Source organism: Anabrus simplex, chromosome 3 (assembly GCF_040414725.1).
Source record: "Anabrus simplex isolate iqAnaSimp1 chromosome 3, ASM4041472v1, whole genome shotgun sequence".
NCBI lineage: Eukaryota > Metazoa > Arthropoda > Insecta > Orthoptera > Tettigoniidae > Anabrus > Anabrus simplex.
The window spans coordinates 255,162,401-255,180,344 of NC_090267.1; the positions used below are offsets into that span (position 1 = coordinate 255,162,401).

The 17,944-nt window shown below is 38.7% G+C and overlaps 1 protein-coding gene across 3 annotated transcripts in view; it reads right to left on the reverse strand.

Moving 5' to 3' along the window:
• LOC136866212 (venom allergen 3 homolog) overlaps positions 1 to 17,944 on the reverse strand; it is a 50,961-nt gene that overhangs the window by 13,783 nt on the left and 19,234 nt on the right. For all 3 annotated transcript variants that reach the window (XM_067142991.2, XM_067142989.2, XM_067142990.2), the window contains one exon: positions 10,598 to 10,679. In XM_067142991.2, the coding sequence (XP_066999092.2) occupies positions 10,598 to 10,679 (82 nt within the window). The remainder of the gene's footprint in view (positions 1 to 10,597; positions 10,680 to 17,944) is intronic.

Genomic DNA, 17,944 nt, shown 5'->3' on the forward strand with positions numbered 1-17,944 from the left:
CCCAGAGGAGTGCGTCAGGCTTCGGCAGCCGGCACATTTCCTATCCTCGCCGCTAGATGGGGGCTTCATTAATTCCATTCCTGACCCGCTCGAATGAGTAGCAACAGGCTGTGGATTTTCATTGCTAGGAAGCGGAAAAGATAAGTTTTACTTGTGGAATCTTTAAGGAGGTAAGGTAAGGTAAGGGTTATTCTGCCCGAAGGCTTGTCCGAACCTCCGCAGAGGTATTCCTGAGCCGGAGTTTACGTGCGGTAGGGTGGCCAGTTCCTTTCCGCTCCTCCATTCCCTTACCCCCCCCCCCACCAACAGCGCGTGGCAACCCATCCAACTCCTAACTACGCCCAATGTTGCTTAACTTCGGAGATATCACGGGATCCGGTGTTTCAACACGGCTACGGCCGTTGGCTCTTTAAGGAGGAATGTTCCTAAAAAGGAAACAGAATAGTATTTCAAACTATTACAAGTTTGTATGTGACAAGAACAACAAGGTAGTGTTGAAAGTCTACGAATTTATTGATGGATTCAGGTCTCATCGTTTTAAGTTGGCAAAATGTGAAACCATACCTTTTCCTACTGAGAAGGCATACAAGGATAACTGTCCAATAAACCCTAAAAAATAGATGATATCAAACAACTCCAACATCATATTCGTGAAGATCACCTACCCTTTTAGGCTGAGATATGCAAGTGGCCAAGAAAGGATGTAGAAAAATCCGAATAAAAAAATCAATTATAAATTTCAGTTTTCAACATAAATACATTTCTTTGTTCAAATATGCCTTAAACCCTGCTATTCTCTTGTATTTTGGTACATTTATACAGCATTAAAATAGGTTATGCTATATCATATATGTTCTACAATTGTTTTATTCCTTCACTTTTGAAAAGGGCATCAGTCCTCTCATTTTTTAAACTGACCTTAAAAGTAAAATAAATGGGAGAATGTGCCTTTTGACAATAAATAAAAAGGGATATAATGTTACAACTGTAAGCTTGACAACTTTCTGATAGTATCCCGAAAGTTAGAGTTCATGGGCTTATGCTCTTTTCAAAACCAGTTATTCAGTTGCGAATTGACCGTCATTAACTGCTACTACTTCCAGATGAATCGAGAGTGGATCTTCATTAACTTCTGCTACTACTTCCTGATGAATTGAGAGTGGATCTTCATTAACTTCTGCTACTACTTCCAAATGAAATGAGAGTGGATCTTCATTAACTTCTGTTATTACTTCCAGATGAACTGAGAGTGGACCGTCATTAACTATTACTCCTGCTTCTAGAGGAATTAAGAATGGATCTTCATTAACTAGTGCTACTGCTTCCAGGTAATTTGAGAGTGGACCGTCATTATCTTCCATTACTAATTCCAAATGAACTGAGAGTGGATTGTGATTAACTACTGCTCCTTCTTCCAAATGAACTGAGAGTGAACAGTCATTAACTACTGCACCTTCTTCCAAATGAATCGAGAGTGGACAGTAGTTAACTATTGGTCCTGCATCCAAATGAATCGAGAGTGGGCAGTCATTAACTACTGCCCCTTCTTCTAAATGAATCGAGAGTGAACAGTCATTAACTACTGCTCCTGCTTCCAAATGAATCGAGAGTGGACATTGATTAACTACAGCTTCTGCTTCCAGATAATGTGACAGTGGACAGTCATTCGCTACCAGCACAGCTTCAGTATGAATCGAGAGTAGACTGTAACCTGACAAACCCCGGTCAGATATTATTATTATTATTATTGTCATTATTATTATTATTATTATTATTATTATTATTATTATTATTATTATTATTATTATTATTATTATTTATTCATGTGCATATTTCAATTATGTGTGTATTTAGCCGTCGCGGCTTAGTAACTCTTTTTGGAACTCTCGGTATTATGGACACTCTCTATATTTTATTTGGGACTAGTGTGTTTCGATCACTCAGTTTATCTCCCGGTTGTGTACGTGACGAGTCTCCGAGCGGGGGTTTACGTGTTGACGGAGCTGAGGTGGAAAATTCCAGGAACTGGGCTATTTTAAGATGCTGTTGTGTTGGCTTGGGCTAGTGTGGTGCAAGCACGCGTCGGCAGTTGGAAGTTGCAGCTTGCAGTGTGCAGAGGTGATACTGGTGGTAATCTGAGAGGTGTTTTGTACGAGTTGTGAGGAAGATGTCCCATGCCATGTTGGGAGTTCGAGATCTGCTGTTGAAGGAACCAGGGAGAAAGATGCTGGAGTGTAACAACATTCTATGGTTATGAATGTTAGCCATATATAATTCTACGGAGAGTCTACGTAAGGTAACGTGTTGGGCCTTTTCAAACTATACCAACGCCATCAGCAAAGTGGAGTCCATTCTTGAAAAATGAGTCATGACTGCGTGTGAATATTTTGCGTTGCGGAATAAACTGAGTACCAGTTATTGAGAGAGAGTTATTTCATAAATTAAGACATTTATTATTTATATCAATATTCTCTTTATTTTGTTATATATGTTCAAGGGTGTATCACGACGAGCTCTGCTCGGATTTCTAGGTAAATACAGGTTTAATTGACTAAGTATATTGTATGAGATTAATATATATTCTGTTTAATTTCTATGGGTGGGGGAAATTACCAGATGGACTCCTTTTCCAATATTAATTTTTTAGGTATCAAGTGATTCAGATCTCCTTGTCACAAGGCAACGACCCTGAAGATGAGTTTCAACAGCCGGCAAAGTTTAAGAATTATTTATTTGTATATTTATGGCTCCCAAATTCCATTAGTCATTATTATTTATATTTATATTTAATAGAGAGATTTCAAATGTCGCTAGCAACGTGGGGCAAGACTGATCTGAGTCACGATAGGGTATGCACACAGAAATGGTATAGTTGCTCTCAAATTTCATGATATGTACAGTTGTTGTGGAGATTTCTTGTTCGCTGTGGAGTGTATAATATGTCTTGTGGAAATTTTGCGTATGTGGGAAACGCAAGGTGATGAGTTGGACGAGAGAAAATATTAATCTGTTAAAATTAAGAAATAGGAGTGTGGAAAGGAAAGTGCATATTAATTGTAGTACAGGGGGAGCAAACTATACCGTTGACATGATTAATTCAGAGAGTGAAGCCACAATGGGCGATAATAATTTAAATGTTGTGTTAGATTCGATGGTAACCGGGGACAATGCTTCATCATCTCTATCAGAGCAGAGTAGCGATAATAGTGACCAGCAGCTAGACCAATTAGTTCATATTTTGAGTGAATTTACTAATAAACTTGAAAGTAAACTTAGAGAGCAGAATGATGAGTTAACACAGAAACTTGAAAGTAAACTTGAGGATAATAATCAGAAAATGGAAATTAATGTTGCTAAAATTGAAAAACAAGTTCAGGAAATTAGTGATAGGATGGATAATCAAGTAAAGAGGTTAAGTGAGAAAGTCGATTCAGGTATTATGGAGATGAGGAAGGAATTAAACTATCAATGTGTAGAAATTAATGGTAAATTGTCTGAGCATGATAGGCAAATTGAAGAAATTAGGGGTATATCTGAATCAAATAAAAGTGAATTTAACCGAGTAATTTGTAACGTTGCTAATAATCTTGAAGCTAAACTTGTTGAAAATAATTCTAAATGTCAGGATAAAATCTTAGATAACTTTAACAGTATTCACAATGTAATAAGTAAACAAGGTGTAATTGAACATCAGGTCAGAGAGAACGCTAGTCATATTGATGTATGGAAGGCAGATGTATTACAGAGGGTTGACGAAAAGATTCAATCAGTCAGGTCCTCAGGTGATGTTCAGAGTTCTAGCATACAAAGGCATATTATTAAGGAAATTGAGCTGCCTAAGTTTAATGGTAAGCAGTTTAACCCTCTGGAATTTCTCAAGGTAGTGGAGAAACGTTTTACTAGGAGCTTGGAAGAAGGTGTGTTAGAGTGGGACTTGGTAGATGATATGTTAGCAAGTGCGTTTACGGGTGAAGCTAGGAGTTGGTATGATGTTTATAGAGGTCACATTAAGGGTTTAAGGGGATTCAGGGAGTTGTTTATGGATAAGTTTTGGGATGAGGAGATTCAGGGTAGGGAAAGAGATAGGATTATGGCTGGGAAGTATAAGGGTAATGAGGGTATTTCTCGTACGGAGTATTTTCTTGTGCACGTGGCTATTAGTCAGAACTTAGAAGAGAGTTTGTCAGAGCAGGATATTGTTAGGAGGATGGCTAGACATTTTAATGAAGATATTCAGTTGGCCATGTGCATCCAGCAGGTTAAAACCATTAAGGGAATGGAAGGGCTGTTGCAACGTTTCGATTCTTTGGGTAGGCAGGTAGGACATAGGAGTGTGGGGGAAAATAATCACAGGAGAGGAGTAGCATTTGAAAGTAATCGTAGGAATGGGAATGACTATAGCAGAAGGGATCAGGGTAATGGGAATAGGCAGGAAGAAACCAGGATTAATTTCAGGAATCAAGATAGTAGGAATTTTAATTCTAGTAATCAGTCTAGGGATTTGAATGATAGGGGGAGAAGGGATGAGAGAGGTAATAATAGTGGTAATCAGCAGAATCAGAATTTAAACTCCAACGGGATGTCCTAAATAGGTCCGTTAGGAGATCCCCACTTGATGTGGAAATCCATGTTATCAGGGAGGCTTTTGAGATTGATGTTGGTAAGGATTTGTTGTGTGACCAGGATAGTGCTAAGGAAGGTGGTTCGTCTGAATTATTGATCAACCCAGCTATGGAGGCTACCATATGGGCTGTGAAGGAGAAATTGCTTGTAGACTCGGGGAGTCATAAGTCTTGTGTAAATTTTAAATTTTGTGAGGAAGCTCGTCGCAGAGGTGAGATTACTGAGGAGATTCCTGTGAGGAACACATTTATTATCACAGCAGCTGGTGCTAAGAGTAATCGTATTCGTAGTCAGGTTATTGTTCCTATTGAGGTTGGTGGTCAGACCATGTTGCAATGTTGTCTTGTTGTGCCTAATCTGGTATATTCCGTTATACTGGGGAATGACTGGCTATCTGAAACCAAGTGTGTGATTGACTATGATACTGCTGTTTTGAAATTTCTTGTTGGTGAAGAACGTAAACCGATTAAGCTTAATTATCAGGTGGATAGGAGTAGTTTTGTGCTTCATTGTAGTCATATTCAGGTTATTGAGGAAATTGTTGAGGATGAAGTCGATGTTAAAGTTAATAATGCAAGTATCAGAATTAATGACAGTATGGTATCGGAAAGTCAGGATTTGGTCAGTGAGGTGGAGAAAGCGGTGCGACAGACATGCCTGGAGGAGCAGCAGAAGAGGGAACTTTTGAATGTTTTGATGGAGAACAAGGAGGTGTTCTCTGGTGAATTAGGGTGTACTACCGTGTACGAACACTCATTTGATATTTTAGATAGGTCTAGTTTTAATAGTCCTAGATATCCGATTCCTCATGCTCATGCTCAGGCGATACAGGAGTATGACCCTAAAGTTGTTCATGTTAAGGGTACTGATAATGTGTTAGCTGACTATTTGAGTCGGAATATTTCTGTGACAGCTGATGAGGTCAGCACTGATTTTAGTGAGAATATCTTGGTATGTGCTGATAAGTATGACGAATGTAGAGAGGAGAGAAGGAAACTCTCGAAGATGAAATTGGAACAGGGACAGGATGAGGAGTTGTGTGATATTTTATTTGAGTTAGAGGGTGCTGAGCCTGACACTATTGTGGAAAAAGGGAATATGAGGTATAAACTTCTGAGTGGTTTAGTAGCTCGCATATGTCATAAGGATGTATGGAGGGTTGTAGTGCCTCAAGCCTTGCGGAAAGACATGATTTGGTATTTCCATAAGGAATTAGGTCACTTTGGTGCGGAGAAGGTATTATGTGCAATTCAGTATCACTTTGTGTGGCGCAATATGGGTAGACAAGTCCGTCAGACTTTGGCTACTTGCGATGTGTGTCAGAAGTGTAAACACCCAAATAGGTATATGCACGGGCCGAGGCAGGCTGTGATAACCGAGGATATAGGTGAGTTACTGTGTGTGGACATCTATGGACCGTTGGTTAAGTCTAGGTATGGCTACCGATATATATTTGTAATACTTGACTCGTTCTCTAAATTTGTTAAATTATACCCACTTCGGAAGGCTTCTGCTAGAGGATGTGCCAATGCAGTGAGTAAGTATTGCGAGGAATTCGGTAACTCTAGGAGGATCCTATCCGATCACGGCTCACAGTTCACTTCGAACATCTGGAAGAAGACTCTACAGGACAGAGGTATTCAGGTAACATATTCGTCTATAAGGTTTCCTTGTGGAAACATGTCTGAGAGAGTCATGAGGGAACTTGGACGGATGTTTAGGACCTATGTAAGTCATAATCATAGTTCTTGGTATGAACATTTAAGTAGGATGGAAAATTGGCTCAATGTCACAAGACATGAGAGTACTGGTCTTACACCCATTGAGGTGCACTTTGGGAGAAAGCCTGATTTTGAGTTGGCCAAGATATTGAGGTTGGAGAGCGTGGAAGAGGTTCCTCAGGATCTATTTGTACAGCTTGCTAGGGAGAAGCTGATTAAGTCTGGTCAGAAACGTGCGAGGATAGTTCGGAATAGGTGCTCTGATAGTTTAGAGGTAGGAGATGAAGTATTGTTGCGAGTGCCTCACCCATCTAACGCTGAGGATAAGACCATGTCTAAGTTTTTTCAATTGTTTAAGGGTCCTTTTATTGTTGCGAGAAGGATAGGGAGGTTTGCATATTCCTTAATTGATGCTAATAGGAAATGTATTGGAACTTATAATGTGTTCAATTTGAGGAGATACCATCGGGATCCCTAATGTTGTATATTGTATATTTGATAGGTAGTTTGAGGAGCTGTCCTTGGGCCATCAGCCACCTGATTTGTGTTGTTTTGCCAACATTTGCATCTGTTGGAAAACAAAGGGGGAGTATTGTAACCTGACAAACCCCGGTCAGATATTATTATTATTGTCATTATTATTATTATTATTATTATTATTATTATTATTATTTATTCATGTGCATATTTCAATTATGTGTGTATTTAGCCGTCGCGGCTTAGTAACTCTTTTTGGAACTCTCGGTATTATGGATACTCTCTATATTTTATTTGGGACTAGTGTGTTTCGATCACTCAGTTTATCTCCCGGTTGTGTACGTGACGAGTCTCCGAGCGGGGGTTTACGTGTTGACGGAGCTGAGGTGGAAAATTCCAGGAACTGGGCTATTTTAAGATGCTGTTGTGTTGGCTTGGGCTAGTGTGGTGCAAGCACGCGTCGGCAGTTGGAAGTTGCAGCTTGCAGTGTGCAGAGGTGATACTGGTGGTAATCTGAGAGGTGTTTTGTACGAGTTGTGAGGAAGATGTCCCATGCCATGTTGGGAGTTCGAGATCTGCTGTTGAAGGAACCAGGGAGAAAGATGCTGGAGTGTAACAACATTCTATGGTTATGAATGTTAGCCATATATAATTCTACGGAGAGTCTACGTAAGGTAACGTGTTGGGCCTTTTCAAACTATACCAACGCCATCAGCAAAGTGGAGTCCATTCTTGAAAAATGAGTCATGACTGCGTGTGAATATTTTGCGTTGCGGAATAAACTGAGTACCAGTTATTGAGAGAGAGTTATTTCATAAATTAAGACATTTATTATTTATATCAATATTCTCTTTATTTTGTTATATATGTTCAAGGGTGTATCACGACGAGCTCTGCTCGGATTTCTAGGTAAATACAGGTTTAATTGACTAAGTATATTGTATGAGATTAATATATATTCTGTTTAATTTCTATGGGTGGGGGAAATTACCAGATGGACTCCTTTTCCAATATTAATTTTTTAGGTATCAAGTGATTCAGATCTCCTTGTCACAAGGCAACGACCCTGAAGATGAGTTTCAACAGCCGGCAAAGTTTAAGAATTATTTATTTGTATATTTATGGCTCCCAAATTCCATTAGTCATTATTATTTATATTTATATTTAATAGAGAGATTTCAAGACCATCAGTAAATACTGATCCTGCTTCCAGATGAATCGAGAGTTGACAGTCACTAATTACTGCTCCTAATCTCGGATTAATCGAAAGTGGGCCGTTGTGACGTCAGAGCCGGTAACTGTCAGTGACAGTGGCACAACAGATGAATCTGTTATGTTCAAACAGATAGAATATATCTTTCATTAGAACTACAAAATCTGTTATAGTACCCCCACTCATTTATGATGGTTGTTTCTCTATTACTGCCCTCTATTATCACGGTAGTTTGACGTTAATACACATTTTAGATACATTTCATTCTATTGCATTTTATAATGATGATTGTAATAGTAAATTGTCAGCATCCTTGGTTGAATAGCCTTCCGTTCAGAGGGCCTCGGGTTCATTTACCAGCTTAGTCATGGATTTGAGCGTTGTCTGATTAGTTCGTCTAGTTCAAGGGCTGAGTGTTTGTGTTCGACTTAATACGCGTCGTTATTTACGTACAATATACCACACGTGTAAACACCACAGAAACGCATAATAATGAATGCGACCCCTCTCCCCACCCTTCATAGGGTTGGCGTGAGTTAAGGCATCAAGCTGAAAAACTGGGCTAAATCCATGCAGTCCCCCGACCCTAGGTAATTGGGAATGGTCTGGTGGAAGAAGAGAAGACTATCATTGTAAAATACAGGGTGACCCAAAAGTCCATTAACATTTGACGAAGCAAGGTAATAAGAGAGGTAATAATGGACACCCATGATTGGCATGGCATGGGGCTTTATTGGCAACAAAATAAAATACACACAATAACCAACAGATGGCGCCGGTCAGCAACACATCGGGTAGAAACTGCCACACATGCTTGACATGATAGGGGGTTTTATTGACATCAACAACGAGTGCACAAACAGTCCAACAGATTGCGCTAGACAGCAATACGTCAGTGATGCCATATGAGACCCGTGTGTGGTATAAAAAGAGCTGTCGTAAGAGAGGGCGTCAGGTGCACTTGCAATCGCGTCATGTCAAGTTTCACCTCCTCATTCCCCAGACTTCAATCCATTTGATTATTGGTTGTGGGGTTACCTGAAGTCGCAAGTCTACTGCGATTTTACTGATGCCAGAATTCAACATCCGACGGCAGTTTCTCACCATACCTCTGGATATGCTGTATAGTGCTGTTCACAACATTGTCCCTCGATTACAGATAATATTGATGAATTACAGCCGACGTGTTGAGCATGTGTTATAAAGAACATCATATTTGCTAAACCTCGATTGTATGCTAATATTTCCTTGTGTATCGTTTGAAGCGTCATTTCCTGTACTTTGTTTTTGTGTTAAGGAAACTCCATGTCTTGCCAATCATGTGTGTCAATTATTACTCTATACCTCCAATATTCCTTGAAGTATTGCCTACCGAGCTCGATAGCTGCAGTCGCTTAAGTGCGGCCAGTATCCAGTATTCGGGAGATAGTAGGTTCGAACCCCACTATCGGCAGCCCTGAAGATGGTTTTTCGTGGTTTCCTATTTTCACACCAGGCAAATGCTGGGGCTGTACCTTAATTAAGGCCACGGCCGCTTCCTTCCCACTCCTAGCCCTTTCCTGTCCCATCGTCGCCAGAAGACCTATCTGTGTATGGCCTCGTCAAATGTTACAGTGCTTTTGGGTCACCCTGTATTATTATATTACTCATGTTGAATGAAATAATCGTAATATCAATTAATAATTAACACGTATTAATTTTCAACACGCATAAATCGAACGTAATAATTAATTAAATGTACGTAATTCAGAGTAATTACACAATTACAATTATTTATAGAACTGTATCAAATCGCATCCTCTGTCATTTTGTTTCATCTACCTAAGGTTCAATGGCGCGAATGTTAGTTGCAAGGAATAATTACCCACCAGTTCGTTGGCGCTAAGAAACTATTGTTCTAGTTGATGAATTAAGGAGCCTGCTGGTCTATGTTATTATATTAAAGACTAAGGTGAACACTTACGAAATTTGTTGACACTTGCGTGGTCGAAATTATTACATTTAATTCATCTAAAGTTCATAATCACCACCACCACCGCGTCATCTAAACTTTAGAGAAACTAGGCTGCCAAGGCGACTGGTAGCAGAACGGATGATTTATAGATATTATAATCACATATGAACGATGTGAAATCGTCTTAAGATGTAGTACGTGGCTTTGTTGATCGAGTTCTCTGGATTATCGGATGACAAATGTCCTCCACTGACGTCAGGGGGTTTGGTGAACCTCGATCCTAACCTAATTAAAAGACTAATATACTAAATCACTCTCGAAACAAAATTAGTGACGTTCGAATATTAGGCATATGTGTTTTATCTGGACACCACACGATGGGCCAAATACACAGATACCAACTTTAAAACTACGCTCTGATGCTGTAGGAAATACTAATCATTGTTTTAGACGGCAGACATGTTCCACTCAAAATTACATAATTCATCACAAAATTAAGGTTCTGGGTGTCGAATAAAACCGACAGTAACTGAAGGGACGTTCACATATGACTATTACCAGATTTACACAAATGGGTCAAACGCTTATGTTTTCTTGAAAAGTACTTACGATCATTCCTACATTGGTCATGTCCTTTACGACACTGATCTGCCCAGCGCTGAGCCACTTCGGCCACATCATCGTCCCAGATCTGGAAAGATAATTTACGTGGAATATAACTAAGGACTAGATTGAAGAATTATTTCAACAGTGTTATGAAATGTCTGCTCTATGTATTTGTTCTGCTTTTCAGGCAATAATTGCGCTAGTGAAATTGCGTAATTCGATTCGTAATTCGATTCGTAATTCGATTCGAATTCACCAAAATCTTAAGAACAATTCATTCTTCAGGCATCATCAAAAATGCATCCACGTTATTTTAAGAACTACAGTAGAAGTTTGATTGAATGTGGTTGTCGTGGGACATTCTTAACTCCACGTTACAGGTTAACAATGGTAAATGGAAAATGACCTATAGGATGATAGAAGATTGGGGAAGAATTATTAGGCTAAAAGAGAACACAATTCTATGAAAAACAATGTACTTAAAGTACAGATAGTCGATATATTGTTTTCATCAACGATTATGTTCAATTTATCCTTCACGGCGAATGCGTTTCTCTTTCATGACATCTCAGCACCAGCACTGAACTCAAAACTTTACTAGGAGATATGTGATATGGTCACTTGTTTTGTAAGCGCTAGTGCAGGCAAACAAGTTCAAATTCTCTAGGGGGATGGGAAAAGGTCATCTCAACTTCCTCCTGTGTACACAAAAGCTTAGTCAGTTGTTCACGTCCCCTTATTTCTGTGAACAGACAGGCATGCAGTTTCCAGAACCTTATTCAGTCATCCCTTGAAGTCGGTAACAGTTTACAGATAGTAATGAAGAATCCCTTTATGCAGTTCGTTCCTACATTTAAAAAATATTGTTTTTTTTTTTCAGGGACATACCTTGTATCGCGTTCAGTCCAAGTCCGTGATGAATTGGACAGCGATTAACCGGATTTTCAAGGAAAAAAGTATGGCAAATATCTCACTGGTTAGACTAATCAACAACGATGTACAAAGAAACTATTTTATAGGTTCGGTAGGTCAAAGAGGCTAATATGAAATCCAGGCGTTGTCGATATTTGAACGTTATTGAAACGTCCTGTAGCAGTTGTTGACATATGACTAATATCCGGTAGCACACCAAGCGTCACGTGACAAGAGTAACTCTCGAGATACTGAAAATATTGGAAAGAGTTTGGTTTCGATACCGATAGACAGGACAAACGAAACATTGAAATAAGAAAGCGAGTTACCTAATTTGTACCACTTTAGAAGATTTGCATTAGAGATGTCACAAGGGGCATTCATGTGAAATTAGACAGCTAACAAAAAATAGTCCTTTTATAATTCTGAATGTATTTGAAAAATAAAATTGTAGGAGTTATTCATTTATGGTTAATACCAGCTTCCTCTGTTCAACAGTCTTCATTATATTAAATGTTGAACACAGTGCTGTATTCGTTACGAATTAATTACCGTAATACTGTCTCCAGTTACTATTTTTTTTTTTTATGAAGTTGTATTCCACAACGCATTTCAGAGCTTATATTCTATCGCCAGGTGGTGAAATGGCGACGTTTAATTGTTGCTCTATTTGATACACATTTTTAATTAGCCTACTTCACTGAAGAGTATGGGTTATGTGTATTTTGATATTTTTGGGTCAACTATAGGTGTGTGTTATCTCGAAAATATACTGTAGCTGCTAAACATTAATATTGTTTCTAATATTCATTTTCAATTTTACCTTGAGTATGTGTTGAGGATCTATTACCTTATTTCTATATATGACTACAGTTTCTAAAATATTCAATTTTCATCCTTTTTTTAGCAGCAAATGTGTATTTTCGACATTGCACCCTCCTATAATTGACTCAACATAGATGTAATACATTACTAATGCACTTATCCCTTACTCTTGAATGAAATAATATTCTATGAAAATAATTCATTGTGTATCATGGGCAATACAACTTGATAAAATTGCGACTGGTAACAATATTAAATATTTTCTGACTAATTAATTCACAGCCACAGACAAGGCCTACATTAAAACATGGCTATGGTTATGATAGCGCTGTGTACTTTTCTGACACTCAATTAAATATGAACTATTGAAGATAAGACCTTATTTTGTTTAGTCATGAAGACAATCTTACTCTATAAAATACTATAATAAATCTTTCAGGAATGTGCTTATTGTATTTATTTATTTATTTATTTATTTATTTATTTATTTATTTATTTATTTATTTATTTATTTATTTATTTATTTAATCACATTCAGAAAACAATAATAAATTCGACCTACTTGACCACTTTAAAATACAGGCTCGGCAAAATAATACTAGCCCGGAAAATATTTATAAGTCTGACGGGGGAATGATCATTGTTAAGGAACAGGAGAACTGCCCATCACAGGAAATGCTGGAAACTGTAATTTCGATGCACCAATAGGCTGCTCTCACCTTTTGGCGAATGCGCATCTCCCGCATCTGCCGAGTACATCGCTCTGTCATTACGTATGTGTGAGTGAGAGGAGGATACGTGTTTAGTGGCCAGTTGAATGCAACACGAAATGGTGCTCACGATGAAAGAGCGCGTGTTCATTGTCGGGTGTTATGCGAAGCACGATTCATGGAAAACTTATGCGGAACTGTATGAGCAAGATTTTAAGGTTGAAAATGTTTTGGCATAAACCTCCAGCAAATTCTGCAATGCAAAACTTAGCGTCAAAATGACGTGAATTGGCTCTGTACAGAGTAAAGCAGTAACTATCCGAAAGGGATTCACACACCAGAAAATGTAGCTCGAGTGAAGGAAAGCCTGAAACCATGTCGGGCGAAATATCAACCCCGTTTATCCGTGTATGTGAAAATTAAGAGATCGTCGTATCGAAACAATACTAAAAGTATACTTACAAATTTATTGTTTTGCATGCGTTCCAGTGTCCAGAAGAGCCTTATCGTGGTGAGTTGTGCGAGTGATGTTTGAATGAATTTGAATCATGACTTCTGGATCTGTTAGTTTTTCATTTCTGCAGATGAGACCATTTCCAGCATCTTCTGTGATCTTCATTAACAAGGGTCAATCCTGCGTCTGTCTTATTGCAAATATATTTTTGGGTCACTTTTATTTTGCCTATCTGGTATATTTCGAACGCCACTACGATTTACTCTTCAAGACAGGAGACGGACTGGGTTCACAAAACTTTGAGGGCTTCCTGTACTTGTATGGAAGTAAATTTATTTGTTTACTTTTCAAAATTTCCGCCTGTACTTGCATCCCTCCACGAAATTCATTCTCTGGCCACCTTAAATGAAGACGCACTACTCTGTAACCCGATTATTGAGTAGCTACGTGCTTCTGTGGGAGCTCAATTTCGCAATATCAATTCTTAATTAATTTTGTATTCGTTCATCATTTACAGTTCTACAAATGTCAAAACACAGATTTATTAAACTACCGAAACCGAAGGTTTTGATACTTTTAGATGCTTTTTCCCATCTATAATAAGTGTGTGTGTGTGTGTGTGTTTGTGTGTGTGTGTGTGTGTGTGTGTGTGTGTGTGTGTGTGTGTGCGTGTGTGTGTGTGTGTGTGTGTGTCTGTGTCCGTGCCCGTCCGATGCTCAGCCAAATCTGCGGTTCACAGAGATGTGAAATTTTGAACAGATGTAGATGGAAAGGGTCGGAATGCACCTGGAAACCGGATTTTTCATTTTAGGTTTCTTTGGTGAGTCATGAAAGAAAAATCGTCGGAAAACGTGTGTTGGGTTATGAAAATCCAACGTGCTGTCAACAGGATTAAATGCATAAATTCACAGTCGCTAGGCAACGTAAGATAATGTAGAGAACACAAGTCAAGGAGTCATTTTAAGTCCATGGCCTAGGAAGTCATTTTCTGTCCGCGACACGAGGAGACACATTGTCCGTAATATCCTGAAATGTTTGTGTGTATGTGTGCGATGCCCAGCCAAATTTACGACACGCAGAGATTTGAAATGTTTAACTTAGGCGTATTCTTAGATGCATTTTTATACAAATAACGACCTGTCTTCACAACGACATTACAAATATAAGATACCTAATCACAAATCAAACGCTTATTTTCTCTGAATTTTCCGTGGATAGGATCTGGAGATGTTCCTATGTCCTGGGACATGGTCTTAGAGAAGGTGTACAAGATGAGAAAGACGCAAAAATAACGGTAAGAAATAATGCAATTCGTAATGCATCATATTAAAAGGACGTGTTAACGGATAAAAATAGAAGAGAAGGACCCAGGCATGAACGGTGTAAAACAGTCCTAATAATAATAATAATAATAATAATAATAATAATAATAATAATAATAATAATAATAATAATAATAATAATAATAATAATAATAATAATGGCCTTCAGCTGTGTGTCGAGCTGATTATCTCAGACAGTGGAAGCAATATTTCAATACGGTCAGGCACGAAACCCCGAGGCGGTAGATTTATTGGCACGTTAAACAACTGTGCGCGACCAAATTACGCCACATCTGCGTCTCCAAAAACTTTTAAAGTAGTTAACGGGACATAACATGAATAACAGTATTATGTACATAGTTCACATGGTACTGTTTCCTACCTGCGAATTACACACAGCACAGCACAGCACACTGCCAACCACTGCAGAAACACGCAATTATTCAATACATTCTTCTACACAGGGATGGTGCCATGAAGGAGATTCCGTTGAAAAATCGGGCCACGTCCACTCCCTAGGTTTCACAAACCTAACAACGATGGGGTCAGATCACAGCAAGAGTTGGGGATATCATGCATTTATTCTATATTCTGTATTCAGAGAATTATGAAAATTAAAAGTCTAGCTAGCTCTCGCAAGCCAAATAATGTTGGAATCGGAAGACTACAAGGTTTGACTAAGTGAGGTCCGATAGAAAGATGAAAGTGGTATAAAGTTGGTAGAAGTACATGGAAGCAATGTCATACATGGCTAGGGTTCCCGTGGTCTCAAATTAAGTGTCTAGGTTTACCCCCTTCAGTGCAGGGAGTGACGCAGATATACCCTACGCCCCAACAAAGTGACGTATCTTCCTTTTGTTGCACAGATCCTTTCAGAAGGAAACAACAATTACAAACATCTGTAACGAAACACAACAGACCTAGAAAACTACAGCAAGAAGAAAATTCACAAATAATAGCACAATTTAAAGGGTAGTTGTATCTTTCTCTACATGTGTTAATTTCTCATTGAACCACTTACGGGCAGCATTTCACCGATCAAGTATGGCTCTGCCAAAGAGCAATTCTTACTCCAAGAAATGAAGCTGTCAACAACATAAATAAGCAACATTTAGAGGAGATTTTCGGTATTCTATAAATTTACACGTCTATCAACGCTACATGTCTTTAAAATGAGGCTTTCAGCTACACGACAGAGCTTTCGAGCAACTTTGAGTCTACCGGAGTACTCTCGAACGTCTTGGAGCGGACGATTGTGGCACCGATTATCTCTCTCAGGAACATTAATCCTCCTTCACTCCGCAACGGAACACGACACAGTCAAGAAACTGACTGAATATTATTGGAGTCACCATCAAGATTGGTTATGCCGCGGGCGAAGTAGTATTCATTCCTCTGATTCAAATAGTCCATTCGGATATACCGTTTCAGTTTAGACGTCTGCAATTCCATCCTTCTTCGAGTTTCACCTTGGGGATCAAAAAGGGACAAGGACATCGCTTAAAGTTGTAGGACTCCATCTTCGAAAACGGTCCTTCTCCCATTGCCAACACTTAATATAATTTATTCAGAAGCTCTGTAAGGAAATATTAGTTTACATTTTGTACAATAAGGTATTTTATATTGTTTTAATGTTATTTGTACCAACCGCCAACCCGGTATCATGCAATGAATGTAAAAATGGTGTGTGTTAATAAATATATTTTATTTTTATTTTGCTTTAAATAAATGGCTTAAGAACATCCAACGGTTGAATAAATATACGCGGGCGAAGCCGCGGGTGCATGCTAGTTGTGGAATAAAAATGAAATTCATAATTTAATGATATTCTCTCAAGAATATTGTGAACAACGCATGTTATTTACAAAGTCTTGGAGAAGTCGTGAGCAACGTCAGAGTTCATGCACTGGTCTGTAAGATAAACGTCAAGATAGCACCGGTGTACCAAGGGATCATAATGCATATCTCGAGTTGTGAAAATCCCACAAAATTTTGAAGACTATGGACTTGCCGTAGAAAGTGGCATGATTCATTGCAAAGTTTCATTAATCTTAATATACGTACGCAATCCAAATGAAGCTACTCTCTTCCCGTAGCTTGAGTATCTAATTGATTAAATCAAATTAAAGTTACTTGAATGCTCTCTATCGTGACTTGGCCTACCTTAACAGCCCATGGGGAGCGGACAGACGACATGGCTTCCTATGCAGAGTCCAAGGCAGTGTACCATTTTTGAGGAGAGAATACCTGATTTTATAGACACGCAGGAAAGGGTGATGTAATTAAGGTAAATCCGGGACAGATGCCGCCCCGGTAGAGATGCCGCATACACTGTAGCTAAAGGTTCCCATCGTTACAGCTAGATGGCAATATGTGTGGTTTTTCAGTTTCTAAGGAAGAACTACTGTCTGCGAGTGTGACGAAATTTGCTCGTATATTACGCCAATTATAGCCGATATCATGAGGCGAGTACATGTTTCCTCCTGACAAAGTTTTTGCGTGTGTTAATTTATTGTATATTATGTTGGCTTCAAATGCTTAAATCAGACGTTTCTAGTACAGTAGACGTCAGAAACATAACTGTAGTCGAGAGTAAGCTAATTTTAGGCCATGATAGCCTTGAGGTATGAAAACAGGAGGGTGCGGCGTCTCTCCCTGATAGTTGGCCTTCGGGCTGAGCAGCGGTCGCTGTGCAGGCCAGAGCCATTTCAAGGGTGTTAAGTGCCGTGGGGTTTTATATAACACAGTGAAGAATCCATTGCTTGTGCACATTTATAGTAAATCGAAATTAAAATATGATTTTAATGTTGTAAATTATCAGATAGATTTTTTCCATTGAATGATTATATTATGTGGATATAATTGTCTTGTAGTACGTTCTAGTGTTCGGTTATATTAAAGTTGAAGAAATTGGCTTAAATTTGATTTTGTCATTAATTATTTTACTCGCGGCATCTCTCCCGAGCAAAGTTGGCATCCATACCGGGATCCAGGGAGAGACGCCGCAGATGCAACAATTCCTTTGTTCACTCCTTTCTCCCATTTACTTTCAATTGCCAATATTTTGTTCATCCCTGATCAAATGTACATGTTTTCAAATTATGCTCGATGAATTTGCAACAATTTT